At 31.4% G+C, this 18,145-nt stretch overlaps 3 protein-coding genes across 3 annotated transcripts; all 3 read left to right on the top strand.

The window, feature by feature from the left end:
* On the top strand, positions 1-1,562 carry LOC146939098 (uncharacterized). The gene is made up of 4 exons (XM_085749728.1): positions 1-207; positions 673-763; positions 846-972; positions 1,371-1,562. The coding sequence occupies exons 1-4, from the start codon at positions 17-19 to the stop codon at positions 1,421-1,423; spliced, it is 462 nt and encodes a 153-aa protein (XP_085605854.1). The 5' UTR covers positions 1-16; the 3' UTR covers positions 1,424-1,562.
* Positions 1,563-4,269: 2,707 nt separating this feature from the next.
* LOC146939099 (uncharacterized) lies at positions 4,270-6,079 on the top strand. Its single transcript, XM_085757902.1, has 6 exons — positions 4,270-4,320; positions 4,435-4,849; positions 4,969-5,056; positions 5,159-5,285; positions 5,367-5,429; positions 5,849-6,079. Exons 2-6 carry the CDS (start codon positions 4,512-4,514, stop codon positions 5,884-5,886), a joined length of 654 nt encoding a protein of 217 aa, XP_085614028.1. The 5' UTR covers positions 4,270-4,320; positions 4,435-4,511; the 3' UTR covers positions 5,887-6,079.
* Positions 6,080-9,853: 3,774 nt separating this feature from the next.
* Positions 9,854-12,749, top strand: LOC146939100 (uncharacterized). Its single transcript, XM_085749729.1, has 5 exons — positions 9,854-10,196; positions 10,621-10,742; positions 11,279-11,405; positions 11,489-11,570; positions 12,446-12,749. Exons 1-5 carry the CDS (start codon positions 9,854-9,856, stop codon positions 12,483-12,485), a joined length of 714 nt encoding a protein of 237 aa, XP_085605855.1. The 3' UTR covers positions 12,486-12,749.
* Positions 12,750-18,145: the final 5,396 nt, after the last annotated feature.

Here is an 18,145-nt window from a genome sequence, read left to right on the forward strand (position 1 = left end):
CAGCTCTCAAGGAACTATGGAAGGATCATCGAGTTCCAACACAAGGGGTGACCAAAGTTTGCCACAAATTACACCTCCACCATTTGTGTTGGACACTTCATTTCAACATGAAATCCATGCAAATGTGCCTTTGCCAGATGTGGCCAATGTCATGCCTGTTGCTGAACATGGGGTCTCAAACCCTAAAGGGGATCGTTATGCCAGAAGGTGAGTTGGGTTTGCAAATACCTAATTTTAAATATCAATTAAAGAAACTTCCTTCACTATTTTCATTGTAGTAAACAAATACAAAACATCTTATTATAGCTCTAAAATAATTTTTTGCTTATTATAAACTCTCTATAATTTATTGAATAAGAAAGGGGTCGATTTATAGAATTAAATTAGAACGATTTAATGACAAATCTAAATTAGATTACATTGACACCTACACGTCCCGGATGAAAGCAATTAGATTGAGTGGAAATTGAATTTAACCGAAAATTTAGAAACAAGAGTTTTTTTTTTTTTTTTGGTGAAGAATTTAGAAACAAGAGTGAAGGTAAATGAGAACACTCAATTGGAAATGAAATTTTTGTTTCAATTATTATTAGATAGTGTAGTATTGTACACAATTTCCTTCATCAATATAAAACTATATGATCTGACGTATATTATTTTCTTGGTTTATAGGCTTGAAAAGAGTCGAGCATACGCAAAAGCATATCTCCAGAGAAAGAATGCTCACATACAAAATTTGGAAGAAAAACAACAGTCCCTGGCAGTAATTCCATGCTTTTTCAACCATAGTTGTATATTCCTCACAAATTGATATTTTCCTATGAGCTAACTCTTTAATTATGCAGCAAATAATTTGTGAAGAAAACTCAATGACCCAATTATACAAGAACATTGGATCCGTCCTTAAGACAGAAAGGAATATACTGCAAGAAACTTTGTCAGAAGTTAATTCAAATGGGGAGATTCAAAATGGTATGTTCCCCTTTCTTCGATAATCATTCTAATTACACACTATTAGAATAACTCTAATCAATATAAAAAAAAAAAAAACTCTAATCATTAAAGAAAATTAGATATAAAATTAAATAAATTGATATTTAATTTTAATGTCTCAATATTTTAAAATAAGCTTAATTTATGTGTTTTTAATTCATTAAATCATATATTTTATCTATAATTTTATCTGATAATTCAACTTTTTTTGGTAAAAACTTTTCTTTTTAATTTTTTTTCGATGGAATAACAATTGTTTATATTATCAATATATCCACATTTTAATTTTTTCTAGTGGTTTTGTACTTTGATATTTTAACTAATTAATTAATTAATTAATTAATTTTGTTTTGTGATTGAATGATGAAATCATTCAGCTGAGATAGATAGGATCCTACATGAAATTGAGCAGCTGAAGTTAACCAAATAGGCAAATGAAGCAGAGATTGCTCGGAGGCAGATGAAGTGGAGGGATTTCAAAGAGACAAATTATATATGATCATTATGATATAAAATAAATTATGGGATCATTTAGAAAAACAAATGTATACATTATTAATTTAATTAATATAATAAAAGTCTAGCATTATGAATATTTTCCGAGGGATAAGTTTAGATGACTCTATGCTTCTGTTACAGTTTGCTGGTAAACAAAAGTTTAAAACATCTTGTCAAAAAACTAAGCACAAAACACTTGATTAATTGACTTGGCCTCATGACCAGAAACTTGTAAGAGTGTAATATAAATAAGTAAGTACTATAGCAAAAATATTATATTGTAGAAAAATAGTGCACATGGTACTACCACTCGTTGCATTATGTTGATTAATCTGTTTTAAGATACTTAAAAGATTACTTCACTGATATAAAAAGAGTGAAAATATAAATATCTAACCTTGTAAATAAATAATCCTCATGAAATTATCTTGATTTGAGACATAATTTAAAGCAAGACCAACCGCACAATATCCTCTTAACCCAATCCCCATTAATGTGTGACAGTCCACTAAGTGTAGCTCAGTTGACAGCTACCAGAAACATCATGTGTCGGGTTTATGGTTTGAATTTCGGATTCTCCACTTTTGCATACATAATGTGTGTGAATCTAGCCACAAGGCTGCTTGTACCGGGAGTGTTTTATATATATGTTGCTTAAAAATATAGATATGCTCGTGTTTTGCTTTTGGGGCTGATGAATATTTTTGGATTTTCTGCATTTTATGTATTATGAAATTAAGAAGATGAATTATTGATCAATAATTTGGGCACCTTACCTTTCAAGTCGTTTACTTTTCAAGCACGTTACTTTCGTTGTCAATTTACTTTCATGAATGTGTCTTACACTTCTTTGTACTTTAACTCTGTTCAAACCTTGAACTTCAAGTACATTTTACTACAGAAACATTTTACATCAAAACCATTCTTTTTTCTATAATAGAACCTCGTCCCTTGTTTATGTATTCAAAGATAGTTGCGACAATGATAATTTCCATGAAATACAAGAGCGTTGGAACAAAACACATATAATTTGCATATTCGGATTAAACTCGTGGAATATTACATTTTAAATTTTGCAAGGCTCCATAATCAACATTCTATTTTTTTTTTTTTTTGAAGAAGCATCAACATTCTATTTATTGATGTAATTGTTGATAGATATTCATATTCCAATTCCAATGATATACAAATCAACTACAAAAAGTTAGCACCCTCGGTGGAACATGTTTTGAGAAAATTATGTGTTCATAATGAAGAAAATTTGCACCTTGAGGTATGCAAAATATATGCAATTATGGAACACTAAAGTTGATAATCTAATTAACGTCCTTAAAACACGAAATTATATGGGTGCTAAGATCATGGTAAGTTTTGCAAGTGCTAAGTCAAGTGAAATTCCTTCTATTCCTGTGATGGCGTCAATGCAACTTCCACAAGGAATTACATTTCAAGAGAATTTGGGAAACAAAACTTTAGGACAACTGTTTGATTCAAATATTGTTACAAACATTTCTCCAACAAGTACTACGCCACCATTGGCAAGAAATTCATATAAAAAACTTCCAAATTAAATCAATCTCGCAACTCGACTTTCATATGGTCAACCTACATTTATAAATAACAACACTACAATGAATCTGATTAATCTAATTGTGACCACTATACCGAAGCCCGAAGCCAAGAAACAAGGAAAGTAATCATTGTTTCCGCGCATGACTAGACAATAATGAACTAATGGTGTAGTATTGTCACAAAGTTCGTTGGTATGTATGTTAGACAGTAGATTGATGACAACAATCATAATATGGTGAATATGTGTACTCAACAAATGGTTCAAAACTTCAATTGATAAGTATGGGTACAAGTTAATGTGTGATTTTCGATTCTTTTGGATCAATTTACGATTTTATTTCGAATTGGTTTGGACGTGAATACGCCTATTAGGAAATAGTTATAGATTAAACTTACTATATCATTTGTAAGAAAATTATTTTTTTACCATATAACATATGGATAATGATAAAGATATCACCTAAATCTCTTGTGACTTTACATTCTAATTATTTTAATAATATTAAAAAAAATTAGTCAAAGTTTATATTTTGCAGTTTAAATTTAGTCAAAATAGCATATACTTTATGGTTAGAATTATTTTTTAAAAATACTATTAATAAAAAAAATGGTTCCAATTCAATTTAGTCAAAATATATTGTTTTGAAAAATTTGTCAAAAAATTTCTCTCTCTAGAATTTCATAATTTTAGATTTTCTTTCTCTGTTCAATAAAGTTTTGTTATTCTAAGCAAATAACTTTTCTTTTTTGACTGAATAATTATTTTATTTTATAATTTTAATAAAGTTTTTAAAAATATTGAATAGTCATCATGTGTTTCAGACATTGATTACAATTTCAATACATAGACTCAAAGGCAACAAAAGATGGCTTGGGAAAGCAAAAACAGATATGATATTATTTAATTTAATATTAATGAAAGTTTTTTTTTCCTCACTATTTTATTGATTCACTGATCAAATTGATTTTATTTTCACTACCAAAAAGCATTTCCCAAATAAAATAAATACAAAAATAATAATTAAATAAAGTATTTTATTTGAAATGACTACCTTTATTTATATAATTCAATTGAGAATATTTTTTAAAAAGAAAAGACTCACGAATATAGCATATATTGACTTTGCTTTTAAAAAAATTATATTATTAACCCTTCAATATTTATTTGTATAGAAACTACTATATATATATATACTGGCCTACTGTACAAAATTCAGAAACAAGTGGAGATAGATAGAGAAAATTTCTTTCAGCAGTGTAAGAAGAAATTTTATTTTTTATTTTTTATTTTAATTTTATTATTTTTCTTGGGAGAATTATGTGAAAACCTTTACTTATTTTACCTCTTTGGTTTCTCTTAATTTTTTTCAGGAAGACAAAGAATTGTGAAATATGCGAGAAGAAGATGCAAAGAAAATCAATTTTCTGAGCTCAAAAAAGGATAAGTTATGTGCTGTGAAATCCACCGTGAGCTTCAAACCCTCCTCTTCCATGGCTCCAAAACTAAGCTAATGAGCAGTGCTAGTTCATCCTTTCAAGTGTGGAAAAATGCTTTACAAAAGAAGAGCCATGATGTTGAAGGAACAAGCAGCAAGATCAACATAGTGGAAAACCCTATTCTTGATCAAGCTAAAACGAATATCTTCAATCTTAGCTTTGCAACTCCTGATGCTGCTGGTGTTAATTTAATTAACACCAACCAAAACCGTGAATCCCGAGCAGGAAAATCTATCTGCTTGGATCACAATTTAGGCAAAACCGAAGAAGATCCAAAAATACTTAAGCGGTACCTATATATGGATCGAGTTGTGTGCATATATACTTAATTATATATTTTTGGGTTAAATATTCTTTTTTTGTTTAAATTTTTAGGTTTGAATAATATATGGCTTTTTGTGTACGTAGGTTGACAAATAGAGCTTATGCAAAGAAATACAGATTGCAGAAAGCTAACCACATTATCGATCTGGAAAAAACAAAAAGAGATTTGACGGTGATTTTGAACTATAACACATTGTTTATTTTCTTTAATTGAATGTATCTAACAATTTCAATTATAGTATATCTAACTTATTTTGAGGTTTCCCTTATGTAGGCGAGCATTAACAAGACTCGTTATGAAATCCAACAAGATTACCAGAGGAGAAGGGCATTGCTGATTGAGCACCATCAACTTAGGTTACAACTTGCTACTCTTGAAAGGAATAGGTTACTCAAAGAAGGTTAGCCCTAAATTTTTCTGTGTTTTTATGTCTATGCGGTTAGTTTATAGCATTATTGAACTCATTTTGTTCAAATTTCAGTTGAAATTGAAAACAACATGGAAGAAATGCAAAGGCTGAAAGGGCTCAAAACAAAGGAACAAGGTAAATAACTTAATTATGCATATTTTGGATGTGCTTTGCATGCAGTTAATATACACAATTCAATCTAATTTTTTTGTATCTTATATTATGAATGTTCATAGATATTTTCAAATCAAGGTAAGAATATACTGTATAGACAAAACTTGAAGACTATCTACACATGTTAAAACTAAGTATACTTTTTCAGTTTAAGGGAAAAAACAATTCATTTCTTGTTTTTGATTTCAATTACAAAATTACCTATTGTTATGTTATTTACTTGGAATTATTTGTAAAAAAATAATATTTTTTTTTATTATTTTCATGATCAAATTTTAGTGTTATATGGTAGTGTGTAGAAATGAGATATGATATATACACATTTCAGTTACAAACATTTTTTTTTCTTTTAAAACATGTTTCCTATTTATTTTGTGCAGATTCTGTCGCTAGTTCCAGTTCAATCAAACCAAACTAGAGAGACATGAGATTCGAGCAGTTGTGGGGGATGCAACATTAGTTTGAATAAATTGAAGAATAAGTTGTTTGTAATTTCAATAGTCTCCTTTGTTTTTTACTTTTCAATAAGAAGCTACAAAGAACATTTTATGTTGTATTATGGTTTGGATTCAGTGGCTTTTATGCATGTCAAGAATAAAATAATTTGCTTTAAAGTAGATAAATATCTTTCAGTTTTAATGCAAATTTCAAGTATTTAACCATCAAATGTGTGTTATAGGGAATTCTCATATGATCTGATAATACTTAATTCAAAATCTATCAACAAAAAAAAAACTTCAAAAAAATCAAGGGTTAATCCCTATTTTAGTCTTTGTAATATGAGCGAAATTCATATTTGATCCCTATAAAAATATAAGTTTTGATGCCACCCTTGTAATATCAAATTCTCCAACTTTAATCTCTCGTTTAGCCTTATCATTGCAATATTTTTTTGGTGGCCGAGGTTTGAACCCCCAGATCACTTTGCATATATTATGTATTGTATCTACTAACTGAGCTAAGCTCACGAGGACCTTATCATTGTAATCTGATTATGTGGCAAGGGAACTTGGATCCCTTTAAAAATAAAGTTTTGATTCCACCCTGACCCTTGTAATATAAAATGTATGCTTATTAATATTTTTTTTTTATTAAAATAGTAAAACTGAAATAAGAAAATAACATTTTTTTTTATTGATTTTAATTAAAATAAAAATTTGTATGTTCTTTATCATCTTCACATTGTTCTCATAAACCTTCACATCATTTGGTTCTTCTTTGACAATAATTGATTTTAAGTGAATTGATTGTGTAAAGATGATTCTAACTACACTTGAGTTGCATATATATATATATATATAGATTTGTATTTGGGTACATTCATGTAAGAATGTATTAAATTATAAATTTACGTGTTGTAATCAATTCTAAAATCGAAAGCTACAAATAGTAGCTTCAAGTAGAATTGCTCTTAGTCTACAAAATAATTGATTTCTAAAAAAAGAGCCAAATACAATTTTATGGAGTTAGAATTGATTTTGGCACTTGAAAAAGACTTCTAAAGCATCTAAAAGTTTTTTTTTTTTTTTTTAGCAAAGGCAAGCTTAGGCCATTTCATTAACTATCAAAGAGTACAAATGAGAAGATACATCATAGAAAACATAGGGGCTAGGGTTGGATAAGGATGCTCTTGCTATGGAATGAGCAACCTAATTTGCTTGCCTCCTAAAATAGTTCACAATAAAACTAGTATGAATGGATAATAAATCCTTACAAGTAGATATAATGTCTCCTAGCTCATTTTGTGGCAAATGAGAGGAGTTTACTATGTCAACAATGGCTTTGCAATCAGACTCAAAGATCACAGAGGACATGTCTTTAGCAACATCAAATTTAAATTAAATTATTTAATAGCCTCTAGAAGTCCCCATGCTTCAGCTTCGACAGGCATGAGGGAGCAGTGTGAAAAGTTTGACATACCGGCTATAAATTGTCCTGTTGAGTTACGGATGCACAGCCCGTAGCCTGCCACTGAGTTGTTGTTGAATATCGCACAGAACCGTGTGATGTACCTGCTGTCCCTGATTCTTATGATGTTGCATATAACGCCATTCATTAAGAGAGTCCTTCGCACTTTGCACAATGAAGGTGGGGGCTGAATCTGAATTCTCCCATAACTTAGAGTTACGGTTTTTCCGCAAGCTCCATAAAACCATTGACGCCATAGATTGTTGTTCGGTTATCAACCCGTCAAAGAGATTAAATAAAAGAGTGGAAAAATCATACGAAGTAGGAAGCAAGTCACGGATGATTGTGTCAAGTTGCAGCAGCTCCCAACAACTAACAGCCTTAGGACACACAAAGAAGAGATGTGTATGCGTTTCTGCTAGAACATCACAATGCGCACAGGTATCGGAGCAAGGGACACCTTTTTGGATTAAGCCGGAGCGGGTGGGAAGACAAGTATGTGCTGCACGCCACAGAAAGGAGCACACCTTGGGGGGACTTTTTGCTTCCAAATAATGTTCCAGTTCTGGTCTGGATCAGCAGCGTTCGACATATTGTCTGCAAGTGTCATACAATGCATGTAGGCTTATTTGACGGAGTAGGAACCATCGACCATGTGCTGCCAGACATAATTATCCACCATAGTTCTGTTCCTAAGAGGGATAGAAAGTATTGTTGTAGCATCTTGGTAGTTAAAAATAGAATGAATGAGATCAATATTCCGAAAGGACAGATCCGGATTAAGCAGATTGTTGACAATTAGCTCAGCCACACTAGGAGAAGGAATAGTGGAAGATTTAAGTGTAGGGGGGGGGGGGGGAACGTATCCAAGGATCGTTCCAAACATTGATGTGGGAACCGTCACTGATCTCCCAATGGTGAAACCCCAGTCAAATCTCACATGTATATTTTCATCCTATCCCTCCGTACACCATAATATCTGTTGGCCTTAGTTTCCCGATTGCCTTTGAAGGGTCCTGCATAGAAATATTATGCATTGAGTTCAAAGGGCCATTGATAGAAATATTATGTCTTCTAGGTCTATGAATGTTGTGTTTACGAGGATTGATTTTGCCATCCAACAAGGTTTAGCGGTGCAACTTGTTTCCCGCCTGCCTTCCACTTACTCATGTGTAATTTTCTGTATGTATGTGTGTGTGTGTGTGTGTGTAATTTTCTGTATGTAATTTTATTCATCCGCTCTTTCATAAATATTCATGGATGTGTTACCAAATCTCAGTGAATTTTTTCTCTTCAATAATGATTTTATGAGTTTTTTTATTTTTTTCTTCAATTTCTTTATGTTTGCTTTGTGTTTGAAAAATGTTCTTCGATTCTCTTGGATTTCATATTTTTTTATTCGATTTTAGAGGCATGGTGTATGTAACTGAGTTTATGCTAGTATATGTACTTTCAGTTTACGTACACTAACGTAAATTATATTTACATTTACGTAAACTGAATTTATGTAGACGAATATGTTTTCTTTGGTTTTAGAAACTCAATTTACATGCACTACCTTAAACTTAGTTTACATAACTTAGATAAACTACTAAGTTTTTTTACACTACCGTAAACTTAGTTTACATGACCTACATAAACTGAGTTTACATAAACTCATATTTTTTTTTCTTTGGGCTTAGAGGTTTACGTTGAATTGAGTTATTTACTGTATAATGTATGTAAACTCAGTTTAGAGTAATGTATGTAATCTATGTTTACGTACAAGTCCATAAACTCAGTTTATATATACTACCGTAAATTCAGTTTGCATGACTTACAAAAATTCACATTGAGTTTACGTAGACTTAGTTTACTAGAGAATACAAGGAATAATTTTTTCTTTATCTTAGTGGTATTTTAGTCATTTTAGGGTATAATCAATGTTTTTTTGGTTTGTGAGTAAAATCATTCATGCACCAATACTTCACATGAGTACTTGTCAAATGGAATGTGAGCCATATATACATTTTTCTTTGTGTGAAATTGTTCAATAGATCACTCATTGTGGGATAAAGAGAGTAAAAAAATTTATTTTTACAAGAATGGTATATATTATGAGACTGAGGGAGCAATTGATTAAATTCAAGAATACTTTATTCAACAAGTCATTATATTGTTCCTTTTCATATATATGGTATACACATTAAAATTAAATACATGGTAAAAAATAACTTTGCATATATACAAATACACGTCGACCTGGATCCTCTACACCTGTGTGGTGTAGACACGTGTAGTATACGCATGTATATAAATATCATAGTGCTCACTGGTAGTGGGGGAGTGAAATTCAAGCTTTTCTAATGGAAAAAGGTTAGTAATTTTTTCTTTCTATTAAGTTTGTTTGAATTTGAGTCTCTTATTTCAACTTATTGAGATGATGCATGTTTTCCATCTTTTGTTTATCAGAAAAAATGCAGGGCATCCCAAAGAGAATGACTGGTATAGACATGTTGCAAACAGAAGAGGGACCAGGGTCTAAGAAATCAAACATGGTTAGACCCTTCTCACATGGATCTTCATCAGCATTTCGACCATGGCAACCCTCTTGGATGAGCATCGGCCTTGGTAAACAAGAGGCAAGTAGCAGTGGAGTAAAAGAAACTCCACAAGACCACAAAACTAATAACATTAGTATACCAAAATCAGATCTTGGTCATGTTGAGAAGAAACACATCAGTGGTGGTAGTGCATCTGCAGATGTTGGTGTTGGTGATCAAGCAACACAAAAATTGGATCCAAAGAGGCTCAAACGGTATACTTGTCTTACTTATGCTTGTAAGCAATAAAAACAATCAGTTGGCAAGTTAAAAATATGGAGGATAGAAATTTTGATTCTTAAGGCTAAACGTGTGATGGGAATAATATATTTTTTATATTACATTTTTTTTACCTGAAAAAAAATCCGATAAATGCGAGTTGGTTCTATTTATGTTTTTTTTTTTGACAAAAGTTCTATTTAGGCTTTATCATGGTCAACTGTGATTTTAATAATAAACTTAATTAATATTGTAATTGTTTTCATCTTATTTTTAATTAAAAATTAAAATAAATCTATCTGTTGGTTTAAGTTTCATGTTATTAGATTTATCATCTATGAATGTGATACCCTATCTAATATAGTTGATTTGATTGATTTTATTCTAATCAAATCTAAATCAGTTGTTTATTTCCTACACAAAATCAATATAATATATTTTAGATTTTCATCTTTTATCTTATCTTGTTCTTAGGATTGAAGCAAATCGAGCTGCTGCACAAAAATCGAGATTGAAAAAACTCGATTATATTGCAGATTTGGAACAGATGGAAAAATATTTGCAGGTTCACATCATTATTTATCATATCACGAAGATTGTAATTTATGCATTTTGTCCTATTAATATATGTTCACGTGTTTCGAAGAGACTTAAATTATCCCCAATCGCGAAAGCGAATGGTGTTTAGATGAGAATCAAACAACACAAATTCTAATTTCACCAAATTGAAATTGAAATTGAAATACACTTTATGTAATTTGTGTTGTTTGATCTTCATCAATTGCTCTAGATGTAGAACGGCTGGTTACGACTTCAAAAAATTTCAATTTCTCGATTATTTGTATTAATTTGATGTAGATAAATACACTACGATCTTGTTGATTTGAACCATTCGATCATAATCGATCTATTCATGTATCAACTTATAATTTGGAATTCAATTGAAAAATTGACATGTGAGTCATTTGATCTAGATTTGATTGTTCAAATAGCATAACTCAACAAATTGATGAACCTAAACAACAAGGGATCCATATTCCCACCATATCTATCCAAAAAAAATACTTGTGAAGATGATTTTGAGATATTTTTTACATGCAGGCTGAGTTATCTTTCCTTCGCCCACAAGTTGAAGCCTATGAAAATCAGCAGCGGTTGTTGAGTCTTGAACACCACCAATTAAGACTTGAAATTGCTGTAAGAGAAAAAGAAAGGATACTTCAAGAAGGTGATATTACTCATTTGTCTTTATATCTAGCATTTATTATCGTGTCTCTGCCATTTGTTTCACACGAGTATGTTTATTTTCAGTTGAGATTGAGAATAAGAGAGCTGAGGTGAATAGGCTGAGGGAGCTTCAGGAGAAACTAGTTTCTGAAGCACAAAACAAGAGGTATGTTGAAATGCTTACTAGTATTTTAAACAATATTTTTGTACTAATTATAATATGACTCATATGCCTAAATTGTTGTTTAAAAATTCATAATTAAGGTTTGTGTATTAAAAATAATATATCATACATGATAAAAATATGGTGCCCCTTTGTGTTTGTGTGTATTTTCATAATCTGTGTGTGTTGTATAAGATGAAAAGTGAGAGAATATAGATAGAAGGATGCAATGTTACACTTACATAGATGTCTTAAAATTTGTATTTATACAACACAACTCAAATATAAGTATGTGTGTGCTCGCGCATGTGTGTGTACATACATGTATATTCTTTGTTGATATCCTTAAAATAAAAAACAAATTTATTGATAGTATACAAATATATGTTGAGGTTGTGGCCTGTGGGTAGGGGTTTGGAGCCCCTGCTTTTCGGATCTGAATTACGTATTGTTAGAACAGGATGTTGTAACAGATCAAAACCTTCATATCTTAAATGTGTGGCCGATATTATTTACAATGATTTTATAACTGCCTTAATTTGAACTGTCGATCTATAATAAACGACCAAGATGCACACCAACGTGAAAATTGTGTGCTTTATTACAACATGCAATCTCGTTTCCTGCTTACCTCCTCCTTAGTGATTTTCTCCCCCGTACATATTCATATTGACATTCAATTAACATAGTGGGCAACCATAACATATGTTTCTGTATTATACATATCATGTTTGTCCGTATCTACTTCACTACTTGTATCATGTTTATCTGCGCGCGCGCGCGCACACACACACAGATATATATATATATATATATATATATTTATATTTATATATAACACTTATTTTTAACTATATTTTGCTAATTTCTTTAACCAGCTCAAATTGGAGAAGAAGCATCAAGGATAATGCAAACTGATACTATTGTGCCAATCAGAGCAAATGAGAAGAATATGAAGTCCGAGTCAACAAAATATGAATATTTGAATGTTATAAACTTTTATTTTAATTCCTTGTTAAATTATCGCATGTGGCTACATAGTGGCGCTTAAGGACGGTTTTATTACAAATTTAGTTAACAAAACTCAAAGTTAGCTTTTATATGTTTGGAATATATATTTGTGCATCTTATATTTATCGAGTCGAACAAAAATCATATGGTTGGATTATAGTTGACCTGTGAGTATTTTTTGCGTTTTTTTGTAATGAACAAGTAGAGTCAGCTTATCATCTTTTTGTTGGATGTCATTTTTTAAGTCAGGTGTGATATCACGTGTTTAGGTAGTTAGGATGAGAGTTTGTTTTACCTTCAGATTTAACAAGTTTTCGCAGTATTCTATTAGATTTAGGTGGGGGAAAAAATAAGAGGTTAGGTTTCTTATTAGTCTGAAAACTGTTGTGTGGTCTTTATGGAAATCCCATAATGCTCGCATCTTTTTGGGGGCAGGATACATATGTGTTGCAAGTGGTGGATATGGTTAAAATCACCTCTTGGAAGCGAGTTTTAAAAAAACATCATGGTCACACTTGTTCCTTATATGATTGTGATCATGAACCCATTTGGCGATTGCATTGATAATGATATGTGGTGGATTTGACAACATGTTGATTGAATATGCAGGGTTCTGTTCCTAATCTTCCTCATATTCGGTTGGGGTTGGTGATCTTGATAGAATGTTAGTTGCTTGTATTTTGTTGTTTGCTTTTTCTGCTCGTGTTTGTATGAGAGAGGGATCCTTTTGGTTTGTTTATTTCTTGACTAGAGTACATTTTGCACTCATTATTTGTATCTCGTTGTACTCTTCTACGAGATATTTTTTCTTATATATATATTTGTCATTCAAAAAAAAACTTTTAGGAACATTTTATTAATTACAATAATTATAACTTTTCTTAGAATATGATCTAAAGTGCTGAACATGTAGGGATAGACTATCAAAGAAATGTCAAAAGGCTATAAATATCCATTTGATGGTCAAAATAAGAAGGTATATGATAATTCTATCATATCCTACTTATGTCATTTGTTTAATGCATCAATTGGACATGATACTGTAATTCTATTATTAATCTTATCTCGACCTGTCTTTGTGTTTTATATCTTGAGTATAGGTTGTATTAGAATTATCCTATCCAGTGTTTTAAAAATCAGACCAACCATCAACCGGCAAGGTCATGGGTTTAAAGGTTCATTGGTTGAATCATGGGGTCACTTGTTGAACCACATGACAAAATTGGATAAAAACGGATTACTCGGTCGCATAACCCAGTCTCCATAACAAAACTAGATAGTGATTACACCGGATATCACAATCTCTAAAAAAATCCAAAAAAATAATAATCATGACACCCAAAAAATTTAAAAAATGAACTTGTTGAATTATGATTCAACACATTTTTGAAATTATAAATATACTCAACACATATTAAAATAGTACATTTCCAAATAATTTTTGAAACGAAGTCTAATATGTTTAAGAAGAATGCTATATGGTGCCAATCAAACTATCGTAAAAAATCCACGAATGACCTGAGCTTTAATTTTTCAATTCAAATTCTTTAGAAAATGAAGTTGCCAAAGCCCTATTGTCAAACATATCACTTAAGCTTATGTATTTTTAGTTTAAATAAATTTTTGGTTTCTATAGTGCAAGTCTGGTACACGCCATCGTGCGCCCTCCATTTGATTAGTGCAAGTCAACTACTGTCGATGATCATGCCGATGATTCCACTACGGTCAAACGATCTCGAAGGCAAGAAAAAGGAGCAGACTAAAAGGCAAGAAAAAAAGGTTTGAGGGAAGCATGATTCTGAAGCATCAGCTAAGCTAATGAAAATGATGAGCAAGCAGATGTAGCTCCATAACCAATATCAACTCAAATGACAGCAGAAAACATTTTGATAAGAAGTATTGTGCAACATCGATCAACTACCCTCAAAAGTTTGATGGGAACGATTTTTATCTTTGGAAGCACCTGTTCAAAGATTTGATCATTTCAATTCCTATGTGTTGTGTCATGCCGTCTGTTATGGTTAAATTTTCTTTGAAGTCTTCCTTCATTTTCTGATCAGATTATGTGATGAAGATTGTATGTATCTTATTACCTTAATTTTATTTTTTCAGTTTTAACTAGTTCTTAATGTGACATTGTATTTTAATGGTGTTTTTGTTTATGTTCAGCTATGCATTTTCTGCAAAAACATATATGCTGCCTGCACTAGCAGACATGCGATCTGCCTCATTATTGGCATTAATTATGTGCTAAAATAAATATTAATAATATATATAATATTATGCTTCCATGTCTATTTTTATTTATGATCAAATAAAAATAAATAATAACTTCGATGATAAATTTTAATCCCCCGTCGAATATTTTAGGCTATTTATTGTGACGGTTACTCATGGTAAAAATTTTAGAAAAAAAATTCTAGAACTTCATTCCCTTCAATAAAAAGAAATTTCGCCGCGCTTAATTTTTTTAAACGAACCCCATTCACTACAAATATTTTTGTACAGACTCAAAATTATTTACGATAGATTTATGCATCAAAAATAATTTTCTTCTCGGAAATTTTCACATCAAAACACGTAATTTAAAATACCAAGATAAAAAGTTTCCTTATTGGTTAAAATGATTGCGGACATTTTTACCATTATCAACTACGTCCAACTGCCATGTATATACTATTTCAATCCAATGGCTAACATTTAATCCTAATTTCTTTAATAAGAAATCTTAGTGACCAAGATTGAGAGAAAGGCTAAGATCTAATCAACATGTTTACACTTTGATACAAGGTCTAGGAATTGTTTTGGTTGTCTTTTTAAGTGAACCAACCCATCCAAATTCACATCCTCTCTTTTCTTTAGAAGCTACGAATCTCTCGCTTCTCTCTTCCCCTCTTCAATTTTATTTTACTTTCTAAGTACGAAAACAACCACTCTCTTCCCAATTCGTTCTCAAACCCTCCCCTCTCCTCTTTCTAGGGTTAGTCCGTTACAATCCCTCCCTCACACTAAGAGCCTTTTGTTCCAAACCTTAATCTTTCTAGTAAGTGGGGTTGTTTTGGTGAGAGCTTTGTTGGAGCTCTTTGATATTATGTGAGAGATTGAGAAAAAGTTAAAGCAAAGTCCCAGGATCTAACATATATAGATTTCTTTGGTGGTGCTAGTGATATCTTTTTTTGAGTAAGATTTATCTTCCCCCTTTACATTATTTTTTTATTGGTCGCACAACTGTTGTATGGTTTTGATGGAACCTTTCGCTATAAATGGAATGGAACCTTTAAGCCAAGACCCTTTCGCTATCACTACTAAAAAAACAAAAAATAGTGAGAAATTTTTTTGAGGGAAAACATGAAATCCCTCTCTAATTCTGTCACTAAATTTTGCGACCAAGAAATTTATGAGAAATTTTATTTTTTCCGTCACTAATATCCCTCCCTAATTTTTTTTTTTTGACAAAATCCCTCCCTAATTTTGTTTTTCCTAGTAGTGTATAAATGGAACCTTTTTGAGAAACAATTAACATTGGACAATACGGACTACTCTCTAACATCAACATAACTCAAGCTTCTTAAAATTTATAAATTATGTATTTCTTAGATATGAAGATCAGTATTTTAAGTACGATGAATTAAGATATAGTTATTTTAGGTTGGAAAAATAAATAAATAAATATTGGACTTAAGTATTGATTGGATAATATCAATATATAGTTGGATCCCTTTCTAGAAAAAAAGTAGTTCCATAAGCCAAGTATTTAGTATTCAAAGTTTATAAGTTTTAAGAAATGATTTAAGGACATACCTATATATATTTGCTTTCCTCGAACAAGTGCTATAAGAAAATAAAATCAAATATATGGACATCTCTTTGATTTTTTTTCTGGTTTAAATGCAATTTTGAGTGCACATACCATACATTGTGAAATGTTTTTGCTCGAATAAACTCACCTTTCTCGTTTTGAAATGCACATGCCAACCACAAAATGTGTTGTGGAAATAAAGCCGCATCTATGACACACTTTACACTACAAAGAATTTGACTTATACCAACGGCAAAAATCATTCAAGGCACAAAAGCCGTTGGTATAGGTCAAGAAACTTTTACCAATGGACGATTAGGTCCATCAAATTTGATTCTCTGTACCAACATAATATTCCGTACCAATAGCCTAGTTAGCATGCTGCATCCAGTTTTTTTCCAGCCAAACGACACAGCTTCACTGCATGTAACAAGCAACAACAGAGCTTCAGTCTACTGCATTTTCTGCAAAAACATATATGCTGCATGCACCAACAAACATTCAATCTACCTCGTTATCGGCTTTAATTATGTACTGACAAGCTTGAAATCACAAGCGACAGCTGCAGAGGCCCTCGTGCCATCAAGGCCGGTGGTGTAAGACCCGTAATTTTGTAAATAAATATTAATAATATAAAAATATTTAGGATCAAATAAAATTAAATAATACCTTCGACGATAAATTTTAATCCCTGGTCGAATATTTTAGGCTATTTATTGTGACAGTTACTCGTGGTAAAAAATTTAGAATTTTTTTCTAGAACTTCATTTTCAATCCTTTCAATAAACGGAAATTTCGCCGCGCTTAATTTTTTTAAACGACCCTGTTTATTACAAATTTTTTCGTATAGACACAAAATTACTTACCATAGATTTATACATAAAAAAAATGTCCCTGTCGGAAATTTTCTCATCAAAACATGTAATATAAAATATCTGGATAAAAAGTTTCCTTATCGGCAAAAATGATAGCGAACATTTTTAACATTATCAACTGCGTCCAACGGCCAAGTAAGAATGAATGGCTAAGATTTAGAGCACATGTATTTACTATTTCAATCCAATGGCCAACATTTAATCCTATTATCTTTAAATATGAAATCTTGGTGACCAAAATTGAGAGAAAGGCTAAAGATCAAATCAACATGTTTACACTTGGATCCAAGGGCTAGGAATTGTTCTAGTTGTCTTTATAAGTGAACCAAGCCAACAAAATTCACATCCACTCTTTTCTTTAAAAGCTACGAATCTCTCTCTTCTCTCTCCCCCTCTTCAATTTTATTTTATTTTCTAAGTACGAAAACAACCACGATCTCTTCCCCGATTCGTTTTTTTTATAAGGCCAAAGCAAGTGACATAAAAAAGAGTGACTCTCAACTAAGTTGGTACCTAATTCTAATCTTCTGCCAAATGCTCATAAATATATTATTAAAAAAAAACGGGAAAAATACATAATAAAAAACTGCGGGACATAAACCTAACCAGTTTATCCATAAAATGGAGGTCTACCCAAACGGGTAATATGAAAATTAAAAACAACACAAATGGATTATAACAACCTCTTATGTAGAGGTCTAGACCGTGGTGAATGGACCAATCGTCAACACGGAGCAGATCCACATACCATCCTCTCCCTGCAAAACACATCAAGATAAATGCTCTTTCGAGCCCCAAAGTACAAACCAAATAAGACCCTCCTTCCGGCGCGGGAAGGAATACTAGAAACATAAGCCTAGAATCACAACCACCATCTAGAAACATCTGGATCA

The sequence above is a fragment of the Medicago sativa genome, chromosome 3, assembly GCF_051527215.1.
Source record: "Medicago sativa cultivar Bolivia chromosome 3, Bolivia_mono, whole genome shotgun sequence".
NCBI lineage: Eukaryota > Viridiplantae > Streptophyta > Magnoliopsida > Fabales > Fabaceae > Medicago > Medicago sativa.